Source organism: Amblyomma mixtum, chromosome 9 (genome assembly GCF_055824585.1).
Source record: "Amblyomma mixtum isolate Tamu chromosome 9, ASM5582458v1, whole genome shotgun sequence".
Classification (NCBI taxonomy): domain Eukaryota; kingdom Metazoa; phylum Arthropoda; class Arachnida; order Ixodida; family Ixodidae; genus Amblyomma; species Amblyomma mixtum.
Window position 1 is genome coordinate 101,522,369 of NC_143020.1, and position 23,734 is coordinate 101,546,102.

General features: G+C 45.0%; 1 protein-coding gene across 1 annotated transcript in view; it reads left to right on the top strand.

The window, feature by feature from the left end:
* The first annotated feature begins 11,540 nt into the window (after positions 1-11,540).
* Ilp1 (Insulin-like peptide 1) overlaps positions 11,541-23,734 on the top strand; it is an 82,316-nt gene continuing 70,122 nt past the window's right edge. The window contains exon 1 of the mRNA XM_089560931.1: positions 11,541-12,091. Coding sequence (XP_089417057.1) covers positions 11,899-12,091 — 193 coding nt within the window. The 5' untranslated portion in view covers positions 11,541-11,898. The remainder of the gene's footprint in view (positions 12,092-23,734) is intronic.

Genomic DNA, 23,734 nt, shown 5'->3' on the forward strand with positions numbered 1-23,734 from the left:
GCATTACGCTCAGGTCGTCCCAGCAACAGTTCTTTTTTCCCCAGGCACTGCACTCAACATCCGGTCCTCCTGTGGATGCAACTTCATCTCAGTCCCTAGGCAAGACCAAGAGAACGACGGCATTTGCTCTAATGAAGGAGAAACATGACAACGGCGACCGAGCTTTGTCGTTCCGTGACGTGTGTAAGCGACACTATGCGAGTCTGTGACAGCTCTGGAGGTGACGCAAGGTAATGAAGTGGCGTCAGAACCTCGAGAGGCTTCCCTATTGCCTTCAGTGACGTCATTTTGTCTCTAAAATTGGAGACGCGAAAGTTTCCCAACTTCGCTGTTGTCAACCGCGAAGTGTTGTACGAGCCCTAATGAGCGAGTTGTCTTTTATTACAGGGTCGCCTTTTATCGTATAACCGAAAACGCAGAAGGCTACGCGAGGCGTGCAGGAGTGCTTAAACTCTGCTTATATGAGCGCTCAAAGCATTTTACGCTAGCGTCATATCCTCTACGCGAGGCGTGCAGGAGTGCTTAAACTTTGCTTGTCTAGAGCTCTTAAAGTATATGAGCGCTCGAAGCATTTTGCGCTAGCGTCATATCCTCTTGCTGCTTTCTCTTTTTCTGTTTTCATTTCTTCACCTTTCTCTCTATCCCCAGTTCTAAGATAAAAAGCCGGTTTCAAGACGCATTAACCTCCCAGCTTTCTTTGCCCTAACGACGACCAACCTAACCTTTAGTCATCTATTTTGCTTGTAAAGTTATCCATTAGAGTTGCGCTATAATTACGAATGCAGTTGTTCTAACAAAATTTATATAACTCTAGTTGTGACAATACTGCTGACATTTTTTCATCACTCTTGGATTCTTTTTTTTTTTGCCTGCGTTATAAATAAAGTAGGTTCACCGTAATTAAGACGGCTACTGTTCATGGAAGCTGTAAGCAATTATTTCTATGGAATACGCATGAAAGAAGCAAACGGTCATCGAAGCCAAGAAAAACACAAGGGAATTTTTCTTTTTTTATTTATGCATTGAAGAGTGTAATTACGATATGGCTCAAACATAATGCAATAGAAAGTAGAAGAAAAAAGCACATGCCGCTGACTCGGGATCCGAGCCCATGACCTCCGAATCCCAAGTACTGCACGTGAAATCGGACGTCGTGGGTTCGTATACCACCGGCGGCATGTCATTTTCCTTCTACCTTCTTATCAATATACTTCAGCCCGTTCATATAATAATAACACTCGTAATTTGTCAATGATCAACAAAATAAATGAAACGCATACATTCCTTTGTGAGTGAGTGAGTGAGTGAGTGAGTGAGTGAGTGAGTGAGTGAGTGAGTGAGTGAGTGAGTGAGTGAGTGAGTGAGTGAGTGAGTGAGTGAGTGAGTGAGTGAGTGAGTGAGTGAGTGAGTGAGTGAGTGAGTGAGTGAGTGAGTGAGTGAGTGAGTGAGTGAGTGAGTGAGTGAGTGAGTGAGTGAGTGAGTGAGTGAGTGAGTGAGTGAGTGAGTGAGTGAGTGAGTGAGTGAGTGAGTGAGTGAGTGAGTGAGTGAGTGAGTGATCCAAGTGATCCGTTACTGTATACCACTCTTCTGTCCTTCGTGGTTTATAACCCGTGAAGATGGTTCCTCTCGAGTCGTTGACAAAGAAGTCTCACTAGAGGGCGCTTTCCTGTGCGGAAGGTCAGGGGGGTTTGTCCTCTAGTACCTTGACGAGACAACGTAATGAGGCGTGGCAGATTAACGCAGCATTACTAAACAATGAGCCCCACTGCTTGGACCGCGTGAGGGATGTAATCTATGCGGAAGTACTAGCCTATTGTTCGTTTCTATTCATGACTTCTGAAAGGTAAACATCCGGACAAGTTATAAGAAGGCTCTTGTTCACTGTCCTTAAAAATATACAGTGATCATTTTTACAGACGTAAGTACACATTCAAGCCAATTTCGAAGTTTTCGTGTGACTAGTTATGCGTGGCAATTACTAACTATAGGAATGTAACGGAATGTAACGCTTGGAAACTTTAATCTACCACCCACTCACAACATATATGGAGAACGACAGCTAGTTTTTATTGGTGCAAAAATATGGGATACCCTTCCCCACGAAGTAAAATACGCTCAAAATTTCACTCCTACAGCAAAAAAAAATTCTTTCGGCACATACATACTGAGAACTAACGCTTACTCAACCTGCTGCGGCCATTCGGTTTTTTTTTTGTATTATTATTATTTCCTTCTTGGACATCGACGAAGTTTTTCATATTCAAAATTGTTCCATGTGTTGCGTTCTTTTTTTCCATTTCTGCACTTGTATTCATGTATAGGTATCTCCCCCCCCACCCCTGTTATAAGTTCAAGTTGCATTGTACTGGAGTGTCTGTATGATTGTATTTAATTTTTTGAACCCATGACTAGCCAACGGTTGCGGGTCCAGACAGCGTTGGACACATTTTTTTGTACTTTTAAATGTAAATAAAGAATTTGAATTTCAGTTTGTACGCATCCACTCCCAGCCTATTCAGAAATAACGCTCAACAGTGGACTTATTTATCGTCTATGCCTTTGCTGCATTCGCAAAGCCAAGGATCCAACAGCAAATATAAATGCAAAAAACCGTGCAAAGTTAGAAAACGTATGCGCAGACAAGTATAGGTCATTCGACATAGCGGTTTAGAACCATTCAGGCTCTTCGTAAAGCATTGCCAAGCAAAACTAGCTTCGTACGTCGGAAGTAATGCCCGTGAGCTGACATTTTATAAGGGAGCCGGAATCCACTAAGTATTGAAGAAATGGTGTCACCAAGACAGTGTCCGTAAAGCAAAACACGGTATTTTCGTTTTGAGCATGGATTCCGCGAGTCATTTTCTCTGCGCAAACCTGACATAACGTCCATTATCCCCGTGTAACCCTCAGGGCGCGGACGTAATGGAAAGGATTGAGAGGATTAAGTTAAGCTTATGAGAGAACTGAAATAATGCATTCAAGAACTCGAGTCTAGTTTCCTGAAGCACTTAAAGGTTAACAAGTAATGTATCAGTATAAAACGCATTACCTCAAAACAAACTGCAGTGCAACGAACTGTAGGACAAAGCTTTAAGGTCATGCACACGAATAGATAGAAATATTGCTCAGCTCGGGGAAGTTCTGGGCCAGTTGGTACGACGAGTTGAAGGGTAAAAAGAACCGCGACGAAAACAGGACGTGGGAAGAGAAGTGAACAGGACCTGCGGTAACTAGCAATTGGTGTTACTAGCAAGTATCAAATGTCGCGCACACTTTTTCTGGACCACGTTCTCTCCAATAAACACCAGTTGAGAGTTACCGCTCGTCCTCTCCACTATCTTCTTACGTCCTGTTCCTGTCGCGGTTCTTTTTACCCCTTAACAGACAAAAATAAACCGATTGAAAGCGGCTACCCAGGACAAAGCGATTTGTTTTTAGGAGTTATTTGTGGTTAAGACGTCAGACCACAGTAGGCTGTTATGGTAACATTAGTGTTTTTTTTAGCGCTTTTTGATTTTTAAGCGGAAGATTATGATTGTATCTCAGTATAGGCTGCCGTAAAAATGTATATGATTACAAACATCGCACTCTCTGAATCTGCCGTGAATGAAATAAACAAAGCTACAGCAAATCGCACAGCTCGCTTGACGAAGGGAGGTCGCGTATCGGTCATCGCGTTTTTCGAGTAACGCATTTCGCTTCCTCCCACAACGCGACGTGACGTCATACCTTTTCTTACCCATGGCCTGCAAAGGAATGCTCCCAAGTTTTAAAACCACGCTGTACTAAAGCAAAGTGAAGTAGATAAACGGTTCGGATACGTTCAGTCCGAGTTCTGTCGAAATGGTTAAATCACGGTGAGTGAAGCCCCCTTCCGACAACACGACAGCCGCTCCGCCGTTGAAGCCCCTGCCCAAGTTCCGTACCCGTAGAGGATCAGATTACGAGGTTCCTTGGAAGTTGGCAAAATCAGCCGCATTCTTCTTCGCTGACATTTCATCTTTCTTTTTCCGTCTTTACTAAAGATAAACGAAACTTGTCTGGTAATTTTCTTTTCCTTATGTTCCCTCACTACGCACCACTTTCACTTAATACATCCTGTTCGATAAATCACTCGGTGGGAGTATGGCGACTCCCTTTTCAGAGAACAGGAAGTTCTCGTCTTATCTCACCAAATTTATTTGTTTTTCCTGTCAAGAACGAGTTTTTTTATATATATTCTGCTTCAGCCAATACTCCCGGAGTCCACTTAAGATCAACGCGAACATCAAAGCACGGGTTCCCAGGCCCCTAAAAAAGACTAGGTAAAGTTAGTAATAGCTGCTGTTTACTAACTAAAATTGTTTGCCTTACTTTAGTCTCCCCCCCCTCCCCGCGTCTTATTCTTGGTGCCTATAATATACTATTGTGCGGCGTGTGGTGACAGCTATTCTAACGCTCTTCAATTCAGATTTTTTTTAGTTCTGCAAAGTTTATTTAATTTAACCCAAACGGATCACACAACGGAAACTCTGCCCAAACAATTAAGCTAAACTATACAAATCATGATTCTTTAAAACAGCGCAAAAGACAGGGACACAGATAGAAAAGACACACACAGCGTTGCCAACTAGCCTGCACGTCTACCCTTGTATACAAATCAGTGTATCATATATCGAAAGGATATTTTCCTTCATGTCAGCTGTGTGGGTGTCCCAAACATTTCCCGGATAATTTGGCAAGGCAGTGTTTTTCCAGGCAGCATCATTTATCATATAACTCATAATCATATATAATTTATCATATACAGAGCATTTTTTTTTAACTTCGGAACTCCCGGTTCGTTCCTTCTCTATGGAAACTTTACCGAGAGCTCACAGTATATCATCGGCAAAAAATAAAAGGCTCATAATACATGTCCAAAGCTGACCATCGCGGTTTAGCAGTAGCAATACCAACAGGGCAGAGCTATTAATAAAAAATGCCACTCCGCTGACTTCACAGAGCTTCGTAGCCCAAAGAACACATCGCGCCGGGGCCTAGCTATCGAACAACACGCTCAGTGAATAACAAAACTTTTGCGACGAATCTGCAGCGGTGGCTCAATTGCTTTGGCGTTCGTTGATGAGCAGGGGTTGATAGTATAACCCGTTGACCATTAACCGTTGACGTTTAACCCGTTCACCATTAACGAATTCCATCAAGTACTGCGCATCTTTCCCCTGCTGTTTTGGTCTCAGAGAAACTGTTTGTCGTTTTATATACCGTCTTAAACTACCAAGGAGGTCCCACGGTTTGGATAAAACTCGTTAGAACTCGCCCAAGCAAATCGTCCAGCGGGACGCCTCCACAAAGCTCCAGGTTTCGGCGACGTCCCGGACGTGACATCCATCAGACGTCCAGATAAAACACCTTCGCTTCCTTCTTTCTCTGAGTCGGACTGCGGAACTAAGGATTGAGTTTTCAGCGACGGGCCGGAAAATGTCACACGTCGGCGTCTTATTTTGTTCGTGTCGTTCTGCCAGGCGACACTTTGAAATGTTCGTGGGCGTCTCTCGCCGTCAGGCCGACAAGGCGAGACGCACCGTTGTCTTGTCGACAGTCTGATGAGAAAACAATGTTCATCCCCGCAAAATTTCCAGTGGACGAGAAGGGGATGTCACTGCGGTTTTCTAGCAGAGTGGAAATGTACTGAGTGATTTCTTTTTCGTTTCTTAAACAGCACGAAGTGCAAGCGACGGGGTCGCGTTACTTTTCAACTTCATTATCGGATTTATCACCCAACTAAAGCCTGACTCCTTTTAAATGACTCCTTGCAAGCATTATTCCGTTCCCTTAGGGAAGCTGTGAGCTCTATACGGTGGACAATTGCAAGTTCGACTCAATTTCCGCGACAGATAATGTGGTACCAACTAGTTAAATCGAGGCTGTTTTTTGTATTGTTAAAACACTGTAAAAAGCTTACCGAATATTATACGCACTTTAGGGGTAAAAACATTGCCACAGGAAGCACACCTGTTTCGGTACTCAAGTCGTAGTATTGAACTCGAAAAGTCAAAACCACTGCGCGCCATTTTTATTTCTCAAGAGCCCGGCTCGTTCAAATGCGCAAGAAGTATTTTCGAGCTTTGCTACGCTTTCTACATTTTTTTTTTTTGCATATGTCCCTTTTAACGCCCTACCCTTCCGTACAGAGCCTTCCAAGTTTAAGAATAAGAACCAGTAACTTTAGATTAGGCAAGATGACTGGAGCTATGTCATTAGAAATATTAAACATAGTGTGATCCGCGATCCGCCACCGTAATCCGCTTCCACTGCGCCCGTGAAGTGTCAGTAGCGCCACCTCGGAGTCATCGGCGCATGCGTGGCTGGAGCCTCGAGGAACCGGTTCAGAGTAGCGAATGACGCTATGATAAATTTCTCAATTCCCTGCGCTGTATCGCGTAATTAATGTGTCACACTATGATAAACCTCTCTATTCTTTGAACGCTATCGGTTACTTATTATGAGGCAGCGAGTATTCGAAGCTTGATACGTTACTATTGCCTCCTAATGAAAAGGGCGTTGAGCTAAGCCATCGGAGAACTCAATACGAAGACACAGAACTTAGCATCAAAAATGGCGACTGTCAATAGGGCGCGCTTTTTGGCATTATGCCAAGCGAGATTCTTGCGACTCTACTAAACAAAAACTGCAGCGGGAGGCGACTGCTTGCACAGCATTGTCGCAGCTTGTGCCCTGACAGACACAGTCAGAGGGTTCGGTGTCTAACAGAAACGTTTTAGCATTATTTTAGCAGTGACATTTTAACACCCACTAGGTGTCACAGGATACTGACTCTGACAATGTCTAAGAGCTTACGCGTCCACTCAGTCCATTGTATGCAGAGCTGCCGACCAGCGGTCTTTGGGTTGCAGTGAGCTCCAATTCCCTTTTGGGTATAGCAGCTCAGGTAGCGTTTGTACTTGGACAGGATGTCTCCGTATTTTCGTTACAGAGTCGAGATGAGGAAACATAAGTCATCCAGAGGCAGTCGACAGTTAGCGATGATTTGAGTTTGCTAACAATATAGACAACACCTGGGTGTGGCATGAATTCACTCTTCAGCTGCAGTATACATCGTCTCCTTTTGATCACTTTCACGAAGTGCTGGCCGAATTCTGTCATGTCGATCTTATGCGGACCATTTTCGCCATCTTTATCAAAGAAAGGATATGCCTTTGTAGAATTTTGCAAGTAGTCGGTATATCTTGTAAGTTCTCAAAATCATTATCAAACTTGTTTTTCACTTTAGTAGCTGTTGGTCTGTTATAATAACTATCAGCACTTTGTTTTTGAGAGCTGTTAAATGTGACGTTATTTCTCAGCGTACTTTCTCTGGTCATTTATTCGGCCCGCTCTGTGTGCGGAACGGTTCTATATTAAGACATGAAGAGATGGTTTATCAAATGTGCACTAACCATACGGCGTCGCAGACTCATCGCATACGGAACAATACTTCAGTCTGCACCTACTAGACGGCGCCACAGGCTCAACCGAAGAGATAGCACGTAGGTTTATCACTGCTACTCTGAGCCCACACAGTAGTCCACTGATGAAGTTCAGATGGCCCGTTTCAAATTCAGCCCTCACAGTGCCGCTGAAGTGCGAACATCTCTCTTACAATGAGAGAAAAAGGTCTGTACAGCTAAAATGACTCTAGAATACTAGATAGCGGTGAAAGCGACAGCACGAGTGGCATGGATGGGGGCGTTCAGTATTAAATACGTTATGGAAGGATTAAACAAAAGACCGCGTGCTTTCGCGTTGTGGTTTTTCGAGGTTGGTGGTCGGCCATCTTGTTTTCACCAAGTGTGGCATGTGGGAAACCCCGCTTGTAGAATTTCGCATCATGTCCAAGACAAGCAGCGACCGAATGTGACCGGGCCGCGCGACAAAAGACGGAGACAAAAACGAAGAGGATGCCTTTTCACTGCTCTTCCAACACTTTCAACTCAATCTTAGAAGAACTAGCCCCGATATTGTTGTTTTCCGACGTTCTTACTCACGAAAGTCGGCGGTATTCGGTCGCTGCCAAATATTGGGAGGTTGTTTTCTGAATATCTGTTTCTAGAATCAAATATGAATCAAATAACAAAGGTAATCGAATCGTATCACAAATTTCGAAAATTCGCACGGCCCTATTTAATACGTAATCACAACTGTGGTGCATTTATGTTATTTTGACAATTATATGCTCACAGCAAAATCTCAAGAAGTTCAGGTGCAGGCTGAGTACATAATTCTGTGCGCTTCTAACAAAACAAAGTAAAAAGTATAAAGAAGTGAAACTTGTAAAAATGAAAGTAAATACATCTTATTATCCTTTTCTTTGCGTTTGACATAAAAAAATAGGAACAGAACGAAGTGCGAGAGCCTGTTCTCATATATACAAGTAAAACTTCTAGGGGAATAGAAAGAAAGTGAAAATGGAGCAATACGCCTTCGGTGGCTGAAGAAGTATATTCTGCGAACCATCTGAAAGACATTTTCACAGTCCCACTCCCGTTCGGCCAGCAGACCACCAGCGAATGCCAACAGAAGCGTACGAATGCTTCGACAGTACCAATATATATGCAAGAGTAGCTGCTCTCCTTCCCAATGTTTCTCAGGAAGAGATTGCGCAATGCTATGTACAGGACCTGCATGAGCGCGGAACGGGCATCCGCTCAGCATTCAAGCGTTTAAGCTTCTCCAGCCGTATCTCTTTTTTTCAGAAGCGAGGTTTCAATAATCTTATTTGCTCTACGACGCCCTTCCATTACTTTCTCGGCCTTTACTTGCGTTTTGCTTGCCCGTGAGAACTCATTTTTATCTCCCAAAGTTATCAGTGTCAGTCTCGACTGTGTGCGTAGGATTTTTTTCCCAGGTTTTCAATTTCAAGAGGCAAAGAAAGAAGCTGCGTTCCGCATTCCATCGCTTCGTTCTCACCCTTTGAGAGTCGCTGTGATCGCCGTCGAGGAAAACTGACCAGAAACCTCAAGTACAGGCTACACACCATCATCATTATCATCAGCCTCATCAGCCAGAATAAGTCTTCAATAGTACACTACCCCACCCGCCAGAAATCTCGTATTACGCTTGCCTTGCAACCACTTTCGGCCACCCTATCCGTGCCTCAGGCGCCATATCCCATATCATCTCAACATTTGTCTCTGCCACCTTAGCTTACGCCTCTCATTTCTTGGTGTCCATCCCGCAGCTTTAAGAGACCACCTGTTATCAGTGCTGCTTGTTGCATGCCTTGCTGACTTCTGCTGCCTCCCTATAATTTCAGATAGGATGGCTGGTTTAGGTTTGGTTTGGTTTATGGGGTTTAACGTCCCAAAGCGACTAAGGCTATGAGAGACGCCGTAGTGGAAGGCTCCGGAAATTTCGACCACCTGGGGTTCTTTAACGTGCACTGACATGGCACAGCACACGGGCCTCAAGAATTTCTCCTCCAAAGAAATTCAACCGCCGCGGCCTGGATCGAACCCGCGTCTTTCGGGTCAGCAGCCGAGCACCATAACCACTGAGCCACCGCGGCGGCTTCAAATAGGATGGCATTTTTTATCGAATCTAAAAATCTTTTTCTCTCTCTTTGCGCCCACTATCAAGCCTTAATAACTAATAACGCAGCCTCTCAGGACAAACTTAAGGCATCAGCTAGGCAACAGCAGTTGCCAAGTCAACGTTAAAGGAATTAAAGGAAGTTAAAGGAAGAGTTGAGCCTTAGCCAGCAATTCGCTTTACTGTCAACTGTATACTTGCGCTCAGCAGTTCCCTGGTTTGCTATACAGTGCTACATTATCTGAAATTTGCCTCTTCTTTTAAGTGATCAGAAAGCTATTCACAATGATTTCTCAATCGGACGATTAGTGTAGTTGTCTCTACGCTAAGCGGCGCCATCAGCTGATTTGTAGCCTAATCCCCGAAGCCTTGGCCGTACCTCCATGCGTTGCTTACCGTATAGTTCAGTAGGTCTGAAATAAGACGCAGTACACTTCAAATAATATACCTGAATTCTTCGATCCTAATGGCCAAGGATATTCTAACAGGGCCAATTACAGAGTATAAGTCCAGTACTCTATTGGTCGAAAACCCTGAGATTAGCAGAATGTCACGCCCCTAGCGGAATTCGAGCGAACTCTCAAACACTGTTACGCGGGAGGATGTAAAGTAGCGAGGCACCGCTATTTGTTGACTGACCATCTCTTATGCAGCGCCTCCATCTTGTCGCCTCAAAAAAAAAAAAGGGGGGGGGGGGGGGGGTGCGTTTGTCATGCCAGTATTCTCACCCACGGTGTTTTCTAAATGTCGTGAGTATTGAATGCAGGAGAATTACTGGGACCACGCAGACCTCACTGGCTTTCAGCTAACGCTTGCCAAAACGTCGACAAAACGTCTTCAGTTAGCCGAGGGTCTCCTTCGGATATAATTATTTGGGCAACAATGAGATACCGCCATTGTTTCTCCAAAGCAGCTGCGAACCCACATTTAATAGCTTTAAATAATCAGAGATGTCTTGATTTATTTATCACTCTAACCCATGCGACGTTCTCCAGATTTTCCAGGCTTCTTTTTGCATTGTTAGGCAAAGGCATACCCAACAATTCTGCACAAGAGCATTGCTGAGCGGGAAACCTTTCTTTTACGCAATTTTTTGTAAAAATTTAAGTATAACAATCAATGTATAAGCAGATCACCCGATGACAGTCTTGCATATTTTTTTTCTATTAACGTTCTTGCTATCGTCAAAAGCGTTTCCCTTGGTTTTCTATGGCAGTCAACTGTTCGGTGCGATCGATGAAAACGCTTTGAAAGAAACATTTTGCTACATATGAGAAGAATCAACCATTCCCTTTATTATTTCAGTAAAGATACCTTTCCAATTACAAAAATTTTTCGCCGATATTTTTGGACATGCCATGGGAAATTCGTACGGCATTATGATGAATAGCGCAAACAGGACGGGTCACTTATAAGCCAGCTTTCTATTATGCATGTTTTTTTTTAGTTTCACGTCTTGTTCGCAGTCATGGTAATGCGTTCTGCTACTTTTTTTTTCTAACCTATCGTTTCGTATCGAAAGTTCACTGCTGTGTTCACAGCGGCCCGTGGGCCCAACCAGGTTGCTAATTGTCGTCCTTAACCCTGAAGACCATGCCACGCTCCGGAAATAAGCTGCTGAATATAAGTGAACTTTTACTGAGTATAAGTGAAAAGAAGTGAACGTTTCTCAAGCAGCACAAGTAATCGGTCCAGTATTGGATATGGATGGTCCCACTGTGGTTCCCTGTAAAACAGGTCTTTGCCACCACATTTCCAATATTGGGCCGATTATCTGTTCCGCTTGGGTTACTGGACCATCGACGAGCCCAGAAGAGCCACCATGCCCCGTCGGCGATTACACCGGCGAGCGTCAAATCCTCAGCACGCGCTTGGAAACCGAACTCCGCGCGCCTCTCTTTCCCTCTCCTCCTCTCTCTCTCCGCCGTCACGTGTCGGCAGGCGGCGCAGCACTCGCGCAGCCGGCAAAAAGGCCGCTCTCCGGCGCGGGAACATTCGGTGCGCGCGAGCCACGCTCCGAGAGGGAGGCGATCGCGGAATCAACGGCGACGCCGAGCTCCCCCCTGCAATCACTACCATCAACGCCGCCACCCTCTCCGGCCTGATCTCTCCGTCGCTGTTCTACCTTCACTCCTACCAATCGGCGCTACCCATCTGGGAAAACTACGACGGTCAACTCAAGACTCCATCCGCGTCCTAGTTCATCCGGCCCGCGTGCTTCCAAGGGACACGTCTTCTCGTCGTCTCTTCGGATCAAGCACTGCCAGCGACCCAGGGAACAAGTTCGAGGAAGAAGACTTGTAATAGCTCCGTGAGAAAGGGGTCCACATGGCGTTGGTTAGGAGGTTGGTCTTGGCCTTGTCCCTCCTGGTGATTGGACCGTGGGCCTCGGTGACGGCCGTAGGCGCGGGACTGCCCGAAGCGCCGGCGATTCGTTTATGCGGACGCCGGCTAGCCGACCTCGTGTGGATGATCTGCATGGATCGCGGCGGTCTCCACAGTCATATGGACCGGCGAGCGCGTGAGTGGTTTTTCTTTTCGCACTCTTGCTTTTTTTTCTCTCCCGCTGTCAAAGCGTCACCTGTTCCGCGACCAGAAACTTGGCCGAGGCCCAAAGAGTTGTCTGTTTTTTATACTACGCTATGCTGAGCGCGTGTTCCCGCGGCCGTTGAAAGGTTTCGGTCTTGCGATGGAGCATGCATGCTACTCGAGAACGCTGGTGTCAGACATGGACCGAATATTTTCGCGACCCATTACATTTTCTGTCTCTTTTGCTTTGTTACCGGTACTTTTTTTTCTGAAAGCGAAAACTGGCCAAGTACCAGTGGACAAGTCTCGGAGGGCATGTCTGTTCGTACATTCACGTTCACATTCACTCGCGTTACGCTGCGTAAGACTTTAAGATCCTTTTGCGAACGCTCAATTTCGCGTAAATGACTTGATCGTAACGCATTCCGTTACTCTTTGAAAAAAGAAAGGTTTCAGAATTTTCAAAGGAGTTTTCAGTTTGTTTTTTGACTACCATGGTTCAGCATTTTGGTTTTTCTGCTGGTGATTTTTTGTTTCTTTTATGCGATCAAAAATCTGTTGTCCCTTCGCCACCCCGCGCCATTTTTATGCGCTGGAATGAAGAATCGTGCCCCTGCTACCAGAAAGCGCCTACAATTCCCGCATATTACTCTACATACGTAGTCTTAACTCAGTTCCGTTTCCCATACCAAAAACCCTGATATTCCCGCGTGGGCCCTACCGCTTTCATCAATACGCTAGTCCCGCTTAAATATTGAGTCCTCCTGAATAAGATCTGCTAATGTTACGTTGACCTTCCCTTGCCGTGTCGGTTGCTAACTTTGGTAGGCGACATTAGTACATCTTCGATCCCGGAGCTCACACGAACAGCTGTCAATAAAGTTTGTCGTCCGCTCATCGATCCATCTGGCCGAACACTGCATATCTACACACTAACGTGAGCCCACTCGCCTAGCATCAGACACCTTCGCTTAAAGAGAAAGAAAGCATGAACGTTCGCCCTTTGCTGTCAAGTCAGTTTATGCATTCTACGCAAGACTTGCATACGGGATATATGTAATAATGAAACGTATTTCAATCTGAAACTTCCTTTTCTCACTCTGGCTACTAAATATAACCGTTTACAAAATTCACTGCCCAAGAATCGTGAATTCGTGTGTGACCTTGGTTTGGTTGAAAATTAAATGATCATTAGTCTCCGCTACAAAAGAACAATGACTCCTCTGTTTCTTACATACAAGCCTAACACACTGAAGTGCTACAGAAGAGGAGCGCAACGTGTATTCCTGAATGTCGCAACGTTAACGTGTATTTCTGATTGCCGGCGGCAGAAAAATAGAAACACGGAGAGTCCCTTTCAAGGCAGCACATAACCATAGCATTCCTTAAAACAAATCAGAAATAAATAAGAGAAAACACTAAAATGTTCGGTTGCAGTTAATGATTACTCAACACAATACTGATGCTATGTTTTTTTTTAATAATTCTCCTGATTGTCTACACGATAGCGCCAATTTCTTGGAATAACATCACTTAAATCATGGGTTAATTTTTCAAAATATTGCTGTTTTTTAAAGAACAGTTGACGACTGGAACAACCTTATTGATTATGTAGAGGCTCTTAAATCGCTATAATCCGTATTCATTTGAAGCGAGCCTTAGTACCAAATACAGGCGTTCAACAAATTCATTAGTCTGCCTGATTCGCATTGTCTTACTAGTGTCTATAACCTTTTTTTTTCGCCTAATGTTTGTGTGCCAACCATGTATGATCATCTAATAAGGTTGCAGTATCCTTAAATAACTGAAAAATAACACTTGAAATATACAATTCTTCTCAGCGGGGGAAAATATTGCTCAAATTTTGTGGTCCCCCTTATCATATCTTCCCGCTCGACAGTGCGATAGGGCTGCCTGTGCCATAGCTATGTTCGCGATAGCCGTTTAAAGCAATTATCTTGCTTCTTCAAGCCATCTCGAAGTAAAACCAACAGAACCCTCGGTGCATGCTGGAAGGACCAGCCATTTTTTTTCTTTCTTTTGGACTCTCGAGGGTATCGAATCGGTCAGTTTGCTTATTACGCAAACAATTTCAGGTGCAAGTCGCTTGGAGGTTGGGGAGTTCGGCTTTACTACGATGCTGCGATCGCCATATTCGTTCTCGGATTCCCGCGTTTTCTTCCTCTCGAGGACAACCGCCAAAACGACCAGGCAACCCGCAAATTTACTTTTCACTATGTATTTTCATTATCGGCTCGGGCAGGGCATGTAATGCGAAGGCAAGATAACCGCTGGTCCTTAAGGGTAACGGAGTGGACTTCAAGAGAAGGCAAACGTCGCAGGGGGAGGCAGGAAGTTAGGTGGGCGGATGAGATTAAGTAGTCACTGCCAGAAATATTGAATATTTGTTATAGACACACCGTACATCCCGAAAACGCATCAAAGCAGGACCTAAGATTTTTTTTTTCGTGCTCAAATGTGTTTACTTGAAGATCATTTCTACCTTCATCCTACTGTGCCTGAATTGATTTTTTTTCTCCTTTCTTGGATCTTGTGCTCTTTTTGTTATGGCTTGAAGTCTGCTATTTTCCACGCGTAAATATGTATTTGTAGTTTTGTGTATGTCTAGAGCCATGTGAATGCGATATATCCTAAATAGCACTCAGTGTCTGTTTGTTTCTTGTTACTACGCTGTGTCTTTTTTTCATGATAACTTGCTTTATTACGTGTTATTCTTATTTGTCATGTTAGCTATGATTGTTCTTGGAAATGTATTCTGTTGTCCGCTGATTTCTGCCTTGATGGAAGCAATCATGTATTTGATATGGGGGGGCAGGAACCAGTCAAGCTTTCCAGCTTTATTTCCCTAACCTCCCCCATCATGTTGATGGAAATAAAGGCTATTATTATTATTATTAGTTTGCGGGGATACGGTGGCCGCAGCTGGCAAAGGACAGGGTTAATTGGAGAGACATGGGAGAGGCCTTTGTCCTGCAGTGGGCCTAGTCAGGCTGATGATGATGATCATGATGTCTTACACACCTGCCACACCTCGATAGGACCCGCGTTGGAACGTCTGCGTTATCTATGTCCTGGACCTCCCGGGTAGCTCACTATATATCATGAAATTATCACTTTTCACCTTCATTCTCTCCCTTCTATCTTTTGCCTTTCCTTCGGCCGCCCTCTCCACTTAATTTGAGGCAGAACTGCAGCGCGAACACCACAAGCACATAAAAAAGGACCACCTACAGACACGGGCAGTCGCTGAAAGTCACAGAATTGCCCAAAAGCTCGTTTAACTGAAGTACATTTCTTCTACAGTCAACCGGGGGAAAAAAGTCACCAACTTGCCCAAGAGCTGGTTTTACTGAAGCTCTCCACTTATTGTTAAACCATTACCTCGCCCTCTCGTTGTGGCGGTTTATCCTTTTATGTGTTTCTGAAGACCAGTGAATGTCTACAGCACGCCATGACCCTGGAATAAATGTCTCGCTTGAATGACGGATCTGAAACAAGCGGGTGGAACCACTTGTAGTCTGTCTCCTGACCGTCCATACACACCTATATAAGCGGGCTGGAATCTCTTTCTTTGTTCCATTCCCTTCTAATAATTTCTTTGTGCAGCTTCTTTTTTTTCAACCCTGTGTCGGGTAGCAAGGACCATATCTAAGTCTGCTTAACTATCCTGCCTTATAGTTACCACCTCTATCGCCTCTTTATCTCCCTCTACCATTTTTGTTCACCAAATATCTGGCTTTTCATGGCTGTTGTAGTATAGGACGCCAGGAATTCCCGTTTCTTTGTTGTTTTTTTTTTCGTTTGACTGCATACCTGAATTTGATTCGGCATTGGCCACCACAGAGCTATAGTAGAATACAACCCGAGAAAGAAGTCGCTAATCCCCTTCAAAGGACAACCTCCAGCTAATGGCGTCGGCCAATTATCATGACGTCGTGGTTAATCGTCTTGCTAGCGTGACGTCACAGGGGTTGGCCGACGACAGGGAATTAACCACACCTCAGTCTGATCAAAATCGGTCCACACCATTGGCTAGAGCGCCCCCTTGAGGGGCGTCGGAAAACTCACTGAAAGAAGATGGCGAATTTTACTAACAATTCACAGCACATTGAAACAAAAATAAATAAGAAAAAAAAGCCGAGCATGGTGGCAAATGCCACCCCACCGCTTCAAAGGGGACGCTCCGATCTTTCATCCATCCTTCCACTTCGACCTTGACTTGTATCCGAACATAAGAATTTTCCTTGGAGAAAGCCATGGCATAACATCAACCAGTTTGTAGCTCGGACATTGCAGAATGTCATTTAATGTTTAATAACTGAGTGATTGATATTTGCAACTGAGGGGCTTTCTCCTCTCATTAGCGACCAAACGATAACTTCACCTGTGACTTCAACAGCACTACTGCAATCCAAATTACTGCCGCCAGTACGATAACAAAGCTACCCTGCCAACCCATTTGGGCAGTAGTACGGACCACAGGTATTATCAGAGCAAAGCGAAGACGAAATGCCTGTCTTAAGAACAAAGAGTTCTCCTGGTCTTCAAATGCGGGCGTCTCTCCCAAAAAGAAAACAAAAAAAGGAATGAACGCAAGCAAGAGAGTCCTAAGGGCTCCTGTCTAAGCGCGTTGCACGCGATCGATTGCCCGCACTTTCGTTAATTGCGCCCTTAATTAGCGGATCAGCCAGGTGAAGGCTTATCACAACTGTTTGCTAAGTGTCTCTCACTTCAAGCGAAGAATCCTTAGGGGTAAGAGGAGAGCAATGATCAGGCTCAAATGACTGATTATGCTGCATTTCAGTCCATGTTAAGCAGGATAATTAGCTTTTCCTTGCCTTTAATTACCCTACCCTAATTACTTACCTGAATTGCCTTTACGGGTACAGGAAGGACCTCGTACACATATTAAAAGCATCTAGTCCGGAACTTAAGCCCAAACGTAGTTCAACGTTTGCCCTAGCTTAGGCACCAGTTGAGGATCCAGTGCCCTGAATTAGGGCACTGGACTCGTGGTGCGACTCCTGGTGCGTATTAATTTGACAATTCCTTTTTATTTATTTCCAGAGTTCTTTTTTTTTTCATCTTTATGAGTTGCTCAAGAACGTCACGCTTCCGCCACCCATGACCTTGAACCAATGAAGAAGAGGGAAAACTGGGCGTGGCTTCGGTTGATCCAATCACAAAATATACAAAAAAATGGAATAGAAACAAAATAGAATTGTTGTTACGTCGATCTAAGGCTTCTTTCTCTCTGACATGCACCGAAGAGTTAGCGAAAGGGCATTGTTGCATTTCTTGGCCACTGAACTGCAGCCGCCAAGGCCGGAATCGAGACCGTGACCTTGAGCTCAGACGGCGAACGCTACAGTCACTATATCACCACTGACGTTAATATGGCCCCTACACAATAAGGCTAGCAGGAAAATTAATAATCGCGTTCTCAAACTACAACGCTGCTCAATAGCCCGATGTCTTTCCGTGTACTGCAAAGGCTTTCGTATTTCGCCGCCGACTGAGCAGCTCCGAATCTGCTGAGGCCGTCAAGTACGCGCCGTTTGACTCGCTTCCGTGGGTTACTCGATCTCCATTCCTCGTAAGCTCAGCGGCGGCAGCAGCGAGCGTCGCGCGGTTGCCGCCGAATAACCCTCCCAAATCTCCGCCGAAGGTCAGACTCTGTCAAGCAACGAAGCGCCGACGGACGGGCGGCGGCCTCACCAACGCGATTGTCACGGGCGTTGGCGGCTTTCCTCGATACCGGCATGACTCAGTTTAAGCGGTAAGAGAACGCACCGCTGTGACTCATAGCTACCAGCTAAATCCGGCCGGGCAGAGCATTTCTCCTAATCTTACTTGTGTAGCTCCGAATACCCTCATGGTAGTTGCCCAAGCAGCGCAAGTAATCCGGCCGATATCGTAAATGGATGGTTTCAGTGCGGTCATTTGTAGTACCGATATTTGCCGATACATTTCCGATATTGGGCCGATTACCTGTCGACCCAATATTGTAAATGGATGGTTTCATTGCGGTCATTTGTACGATTGCCCTTTGCCAATACATTTCCAATATTGGGCCAATTATCTGTGCTGACTGGCTGTGGTTGTCAGTGCTTCCAAACTGAATGACAAGGACTGTTGCGGCAACAAGTGTGTGGTGTCGAGCGCGTGGCCGTTTTTCGACCAGAGCTATAGCCGATGAAGCCACGGCGACCGGGTGAGCTATCCAGCTCTGAAACGACAAATATGATGGGGCAGATGAAAGAAAACTTTAAAGCCACAGCTAGGACCTCGTGCTCGGCTAATGCCCGTTCATGTCCAGCATTCTTGGGAAAAAATTTTGAAACTTGGAATATTGTAAGATACTGTCATCGAAATGTTGAAGATAATGGTTCATTCTTCTGATGCCTACCAAAATATTTCTTTTAAAGTGTTTCCATCACTCGCATCGAACAGTTAAGACTGTCACAGAACACCAATGGGGAACACTTTTGAGGAAAGCAAAATCAATAATGGAAAAAAAAATTCAACACTGCCGTCGGCTGATCTGTGGATATATTGATTGGTATAGTGAAATATTACATGATATGAAAAAATTGCGCTAATAAATGGTTTCCCACTCAAAATGCTTTTGTCCAGAGTTGCCGGGTATGGATTACCCCGCAAACTCCGAAAGAACCCAAACACTCCAGGAGGATGGGGGAGGGTACGAGAAATAGGGAGAGGTAATTCCATCGTCACAAGCGTAATGAATGGGTTCTTTCTCTTCCCAGATCTACGAATAGTTGGGACTGCGAGCTGTATACCGCGATCTGAAGTTGCAGAGAATTACAGAGAACAGGGTTAGTTCGAACTTTGCGGAGCTTGACCTGTGTAAGGCGGGAAATGCGGAACGAGAAAAACATTCGACAAAACGTCGTTAACATCTTCCATTCTCCTTGCCCCTTGCAGTGATAGTTGTGAAAAGTTTCTCCTGTCGGTATCGATGCTACTGGTATAGTCTGACGTAACCAAAAACTCCCGCATTCACATGCAGTTCAAGCAACATGTTACCTTCGTGGCCTGTAGTTATTTTATTGTTATGTTAGCGGCTACTGCCGATGATGTCTCTTAGGTAACGGTGTAGTCTAGGTGGACCTGACCCGTGTGGCCTTTACAGGGAGCTCTACTTTTCATGGCGTGGACTTAGACCAGTCTGCAAGCGATGCAGCAGTGCAATGCAGATACCACTGTGTAAACAGTGAAATATACGGACACCTGTCTGCGAATAGCACAAATGTCTTGGAGCATTGCTTGAGTTGCCTTGATATCTTTAATAGAACAGCCAGTCAAGCAATTTGACCAGTCCTGCAGTTGCATTCCAGCATTGCTAGAAGGTCTGCACCTAGGAATCTGAACTAAAAAGATCTTGGCCAGTGAGCGAACGGTAAGGTTGGCACGTGACAGCTGCAATCAAAGAGAATATAGGGGCAGTAAGATTTCCTCTTGCACTGAGCATGCTTCAGCTTCTTTTATAAGTGATATCTAACGGAGCTTTCAAGACCAGATAAAAATTCTAGAAGAAACGACTGACTCCTCGGCCGGCACTGTGCAACAAAGATTATCCCGTCCACCGCACTGGAGACCCGATCATGCAGTGCCGCTTGCAGAAGTGCGCCTAAATATACTTTGTACCTTTGATACTTTCTTTTTTGTCTCTTCTCCATATCTTTCGGCGTTATCAAGACAAGCATCAAGTGGTAAAGTGATATTGCCTTATCGCAGCGCAGCGTCGGAGTAGAATCTCTCGAAGCTGACAGTGTAACGTACCGCGTCGCAGACTGGACAAGCACAGGAAAGCAGCGCCAAGGAGGGAGTCACTAAAGCTCACAGTAGACATATCAGCACCTGTTAACGTCGTCAACGTTCTTTCTTGTCCCGTCCCGTGCGATGTTCTCCAGAGTGTACTTGCAGAAGCATGTCTTGATCCAGATAAACTACATCGTTGTGTAAAACCTTTGTACCCGGCTAGGGAGATGTCCGAAACGTCTTATCTTTAGACGATTGGTTCCGCTGCCACTTTCACCAGGCTAGCGACAAGCTTTAGTGTGGGCAATTAAAAGAAATAAAAATAATAGTGCCCTGCCCGCACCGCTTACAGCACAACGGGCAGGCTAGCGACAGGTGCAATACAAAAGTCCAGCGAGTAACATGGCGACGCCCAGGGAGACATGCGTGCAAAACTCTATAGTGCACAAAATAAGTTCCGCCTACGCGAGGTTTTATGTGCGAGGTATTTGTGCTACCCCAGAGCATTCTTGGCTTTGGAGGAACAACTGTGGTCTCGTTTACCGGACGTACGCGGTTCGATATCCAGTGCAGGCCGGTGCCCGTCGGCTTTTCAGCGAGCATGAATTTTCCCCTGGCGAAAAGCTTGGAAAAATATCTCATTTGACCCCATTTTGTGCATACTCTAGTATAAACACATTAGCCATGGTGCTCTGATCAAGATGCCCTTTCGCCATTTATATAAAACCATATGCTTTTGAAATAACGCATTGAAGTGTGAGTGAAAGTGTCGGCGTGATTTTTTCTGCGTTCAAGCCCTCAACGCGGGAAAGGTCACGCCGCCTACTATATACGTATGTCACACTGAGCAAAGTCTCGATCGCAATCTCTTCAACCACTTTTTCTTCACTGCCGGGGCGCAGATTCATTGCAAATCACAAATCGTTGGCAGAACAGAAAGAAAACGTTATGATGCTTCACCGCAAACAAAACGAGGCACGCGATCTAAAAAGATTCACAAGCACAGCAGTGTCTGTCGGCCCACATTTTTCCCCTTTAGCGCTGAGGAATTTTGAGCATGGACCGGTGACTTGACTGCAACCTTCGGGCGAGACCCAAAGAGAGTGTCATGGATCCCTGTGAATGTTCGTAAGAAAGCATATCAACAGAAAATTTGTGAGCTGTGAACGAACAAAAACTGCTACACAGATATGCTGGCGAAACACTGTCAAGCGTAGATATGAACACAAATATATATTTGCTCTCCGCGAACACCAGATAATCAGTGTGCAGTAGTTTGCCATGGCAACCCATGTCTAACATTCTTGGGCAAAAATTTTGAAAGTTTGAAATTTATAAAATTGTAAGACACTGTTATGAAAGTATTGAAGGTAATGATCCATTCCTCCGATGTGTAGCAAAATCTTTCTTTTAAATTTTTTCCTCCGCTCTTATCGAGCAGTTAAGAATGCCGTAGAAAATCAATGGGGAATGCTTCTGACGAGAGCAAAAACGTTAATTGTAAAAAAAAAATGCAAGCCTGTCGACGGGAGGTCTGCGGACATATATTGATTGTTACAGTAAAATCTTACAATATATGAAAAAAATTACGTTAATAAACTCTCTCCCTTTCAAAAATGATTTTGTCCAGAATTATTGGGTAAGGTATACTAGGGGTGACTGAAATGCACTGGGACCTGCCACGGGATCTAAACACCCAATTAACACTTCTGCCAAGATTTCTCTGATCCCTCAGCAAAAGAAACCGTTTCATACTGTTTTCAACTCGTCAGTTTGACTGCACACCAAGAATGGCAGGGATGAAAAAAGTGCCACAACTTACATCCAAAGTTACCACGGCTGCAGGTAACCATGCATTAAGATCGATAATTGCAAGTTATTTGCTCTTTTTCTTACAATGTTTTTACAAGCGGCTGCACTGGGACCTGCCACAGGATCGAAACATCGAATTAACTCTTGTGTCAAGATTTCTCTATTCCCTCAGCAAAAGAAACAGTTTCATACAGTTGTCAACTTGTCAGTTTGACTGCACGCCATGAATGGCAGGGATGAAAAAAATGTCACAACTTACATCCAAAGTTACCACGGCTGCAGGTAACTAAGCATTAAGATCTATAATTGCAAGTTATTTGCTCTTTTTTTACAACGGTTTCCCAAGCGGCACAAGTAATCGATCCGATATTGGACTTTCATTAGCAAAGGCCGCTCCTACAAACCCAGCAAACCAAAAACCTCTCTGAGACGTCTAGCTATAGACGTCCCTGAGAGGTTTTTGGTTTGCTGGGAAGGACCAGCGTGAAACCATGCATTTTCAAATTTGGGCCGATTACCTGTACTACTTGAGCTTCTTCGCGCTCACATTGGCTCATTCGCTTCGCTGCTACTTTTCACTTATTCTTCGTTGACAATCAAAGTGCACCGTAGACCGACCTTTTTTTTTCATTTTTGAAACTCCTTTCATCTCAAACATCGTTTAGCCATTTCTAGCGGTGCCTGCGCACACAGTCTGCGAGCGCAAAACGATTTAGCGTTTTGCACTGCCTGTGAGGCTCTTCCTTGTGCGCCCTAGGGCCACGGTCCAGGAAGCCCGCCATGTGGCGCTCATACGCACGCCAAGAGGTTGTCGCCATTGTCCGCGCGACTCTTTTTCGCGGGCTTATTGCGCGCAATCGTCACGCGACGCGGCACTGTCGGTCCGTGCGAGACAGAAATAGGGCGGCCAATCACCTCCTTCAATACGGGCTGAGGTCAGCCTATTCTTGAAGCATGGTCACTAGGAGGTCGCGGCCGGTTTGGGTCAGCGGTCCGTACTGTCCACGCGTGGGGTGCAACCCACACTCTATTATATACTCATTTTATTTCGCTACCTACGTGTGCAAATATGGCGCTGTATATAGTGTCTCCAGGCTAAATGAGTTCTTAGCTCGCACGCAATACCTCGCATAGGTTCTTCTGGTGTACAAGGTCCAAGCAGAGCATCAACATTGTACCGACATTGGCCCAATGTTGGCAAAACTGACATCAACATTTTTTTTTTCATATTGCGTATAGATCCCTGTGGTGTATAAGATCCAAGCAGCGCATAAACATGTACCGACACCGGCCCAATATTGGCAGAACTGACATCAGCACTTCATATTGCGCATGTGTTCTCCTGGTGTACAAGATCCGAGCAGCGCATCAATAATGTACCCGACATATGCCCAATGTTGGCAAAGCTGGCATCAACATTTTTCTTATACTGGCATTTCCCTAAAGGGCTACATAAGTCAATGTTCAGCCGATGTTACAGCACAGCCAATACTGGGCCAGTATCGAACAGCAACCAACTCAAGGACAATGTTATGCGATTAAAACAGCCAACGTATGGATGATGTTCAGCGATGTACTGTGACGTTCGTGAACTGTTTGCCCAATGATGGTCCAATAGGTTTTGACCAACGTACTAAGTACACGGGCGGAATGAAGTTGTACATTTATTGACCAAAGTTTGCTGGATGCGATTTTGTGGGGAGAAAGTCTAAAGCATGAGAGGACGTGCGTGCTTCATCTGCTGGAATGAATGACAGTTGAATGGCTATCGAGACGACAGAGAAATATCTTTAACGCCATAGCGTTACAGGTCCCATTATCCAGAAAATCCGGTGTCGCTGTTGTCGGCGTCGGCGTTGTGAGTGAAAAATCACAGGCATGGCTCTGGCAGGTGATCCCCAGAGAGCAACCTAGGAGGCAAACGGGCCGCCTAGGTCATGTGACCTTGCGGCATCATTTCAACCTGCCTACCGGATAGTAAGCTCACTGCCCACCATGGCTGGTAGCAGTTAAATTA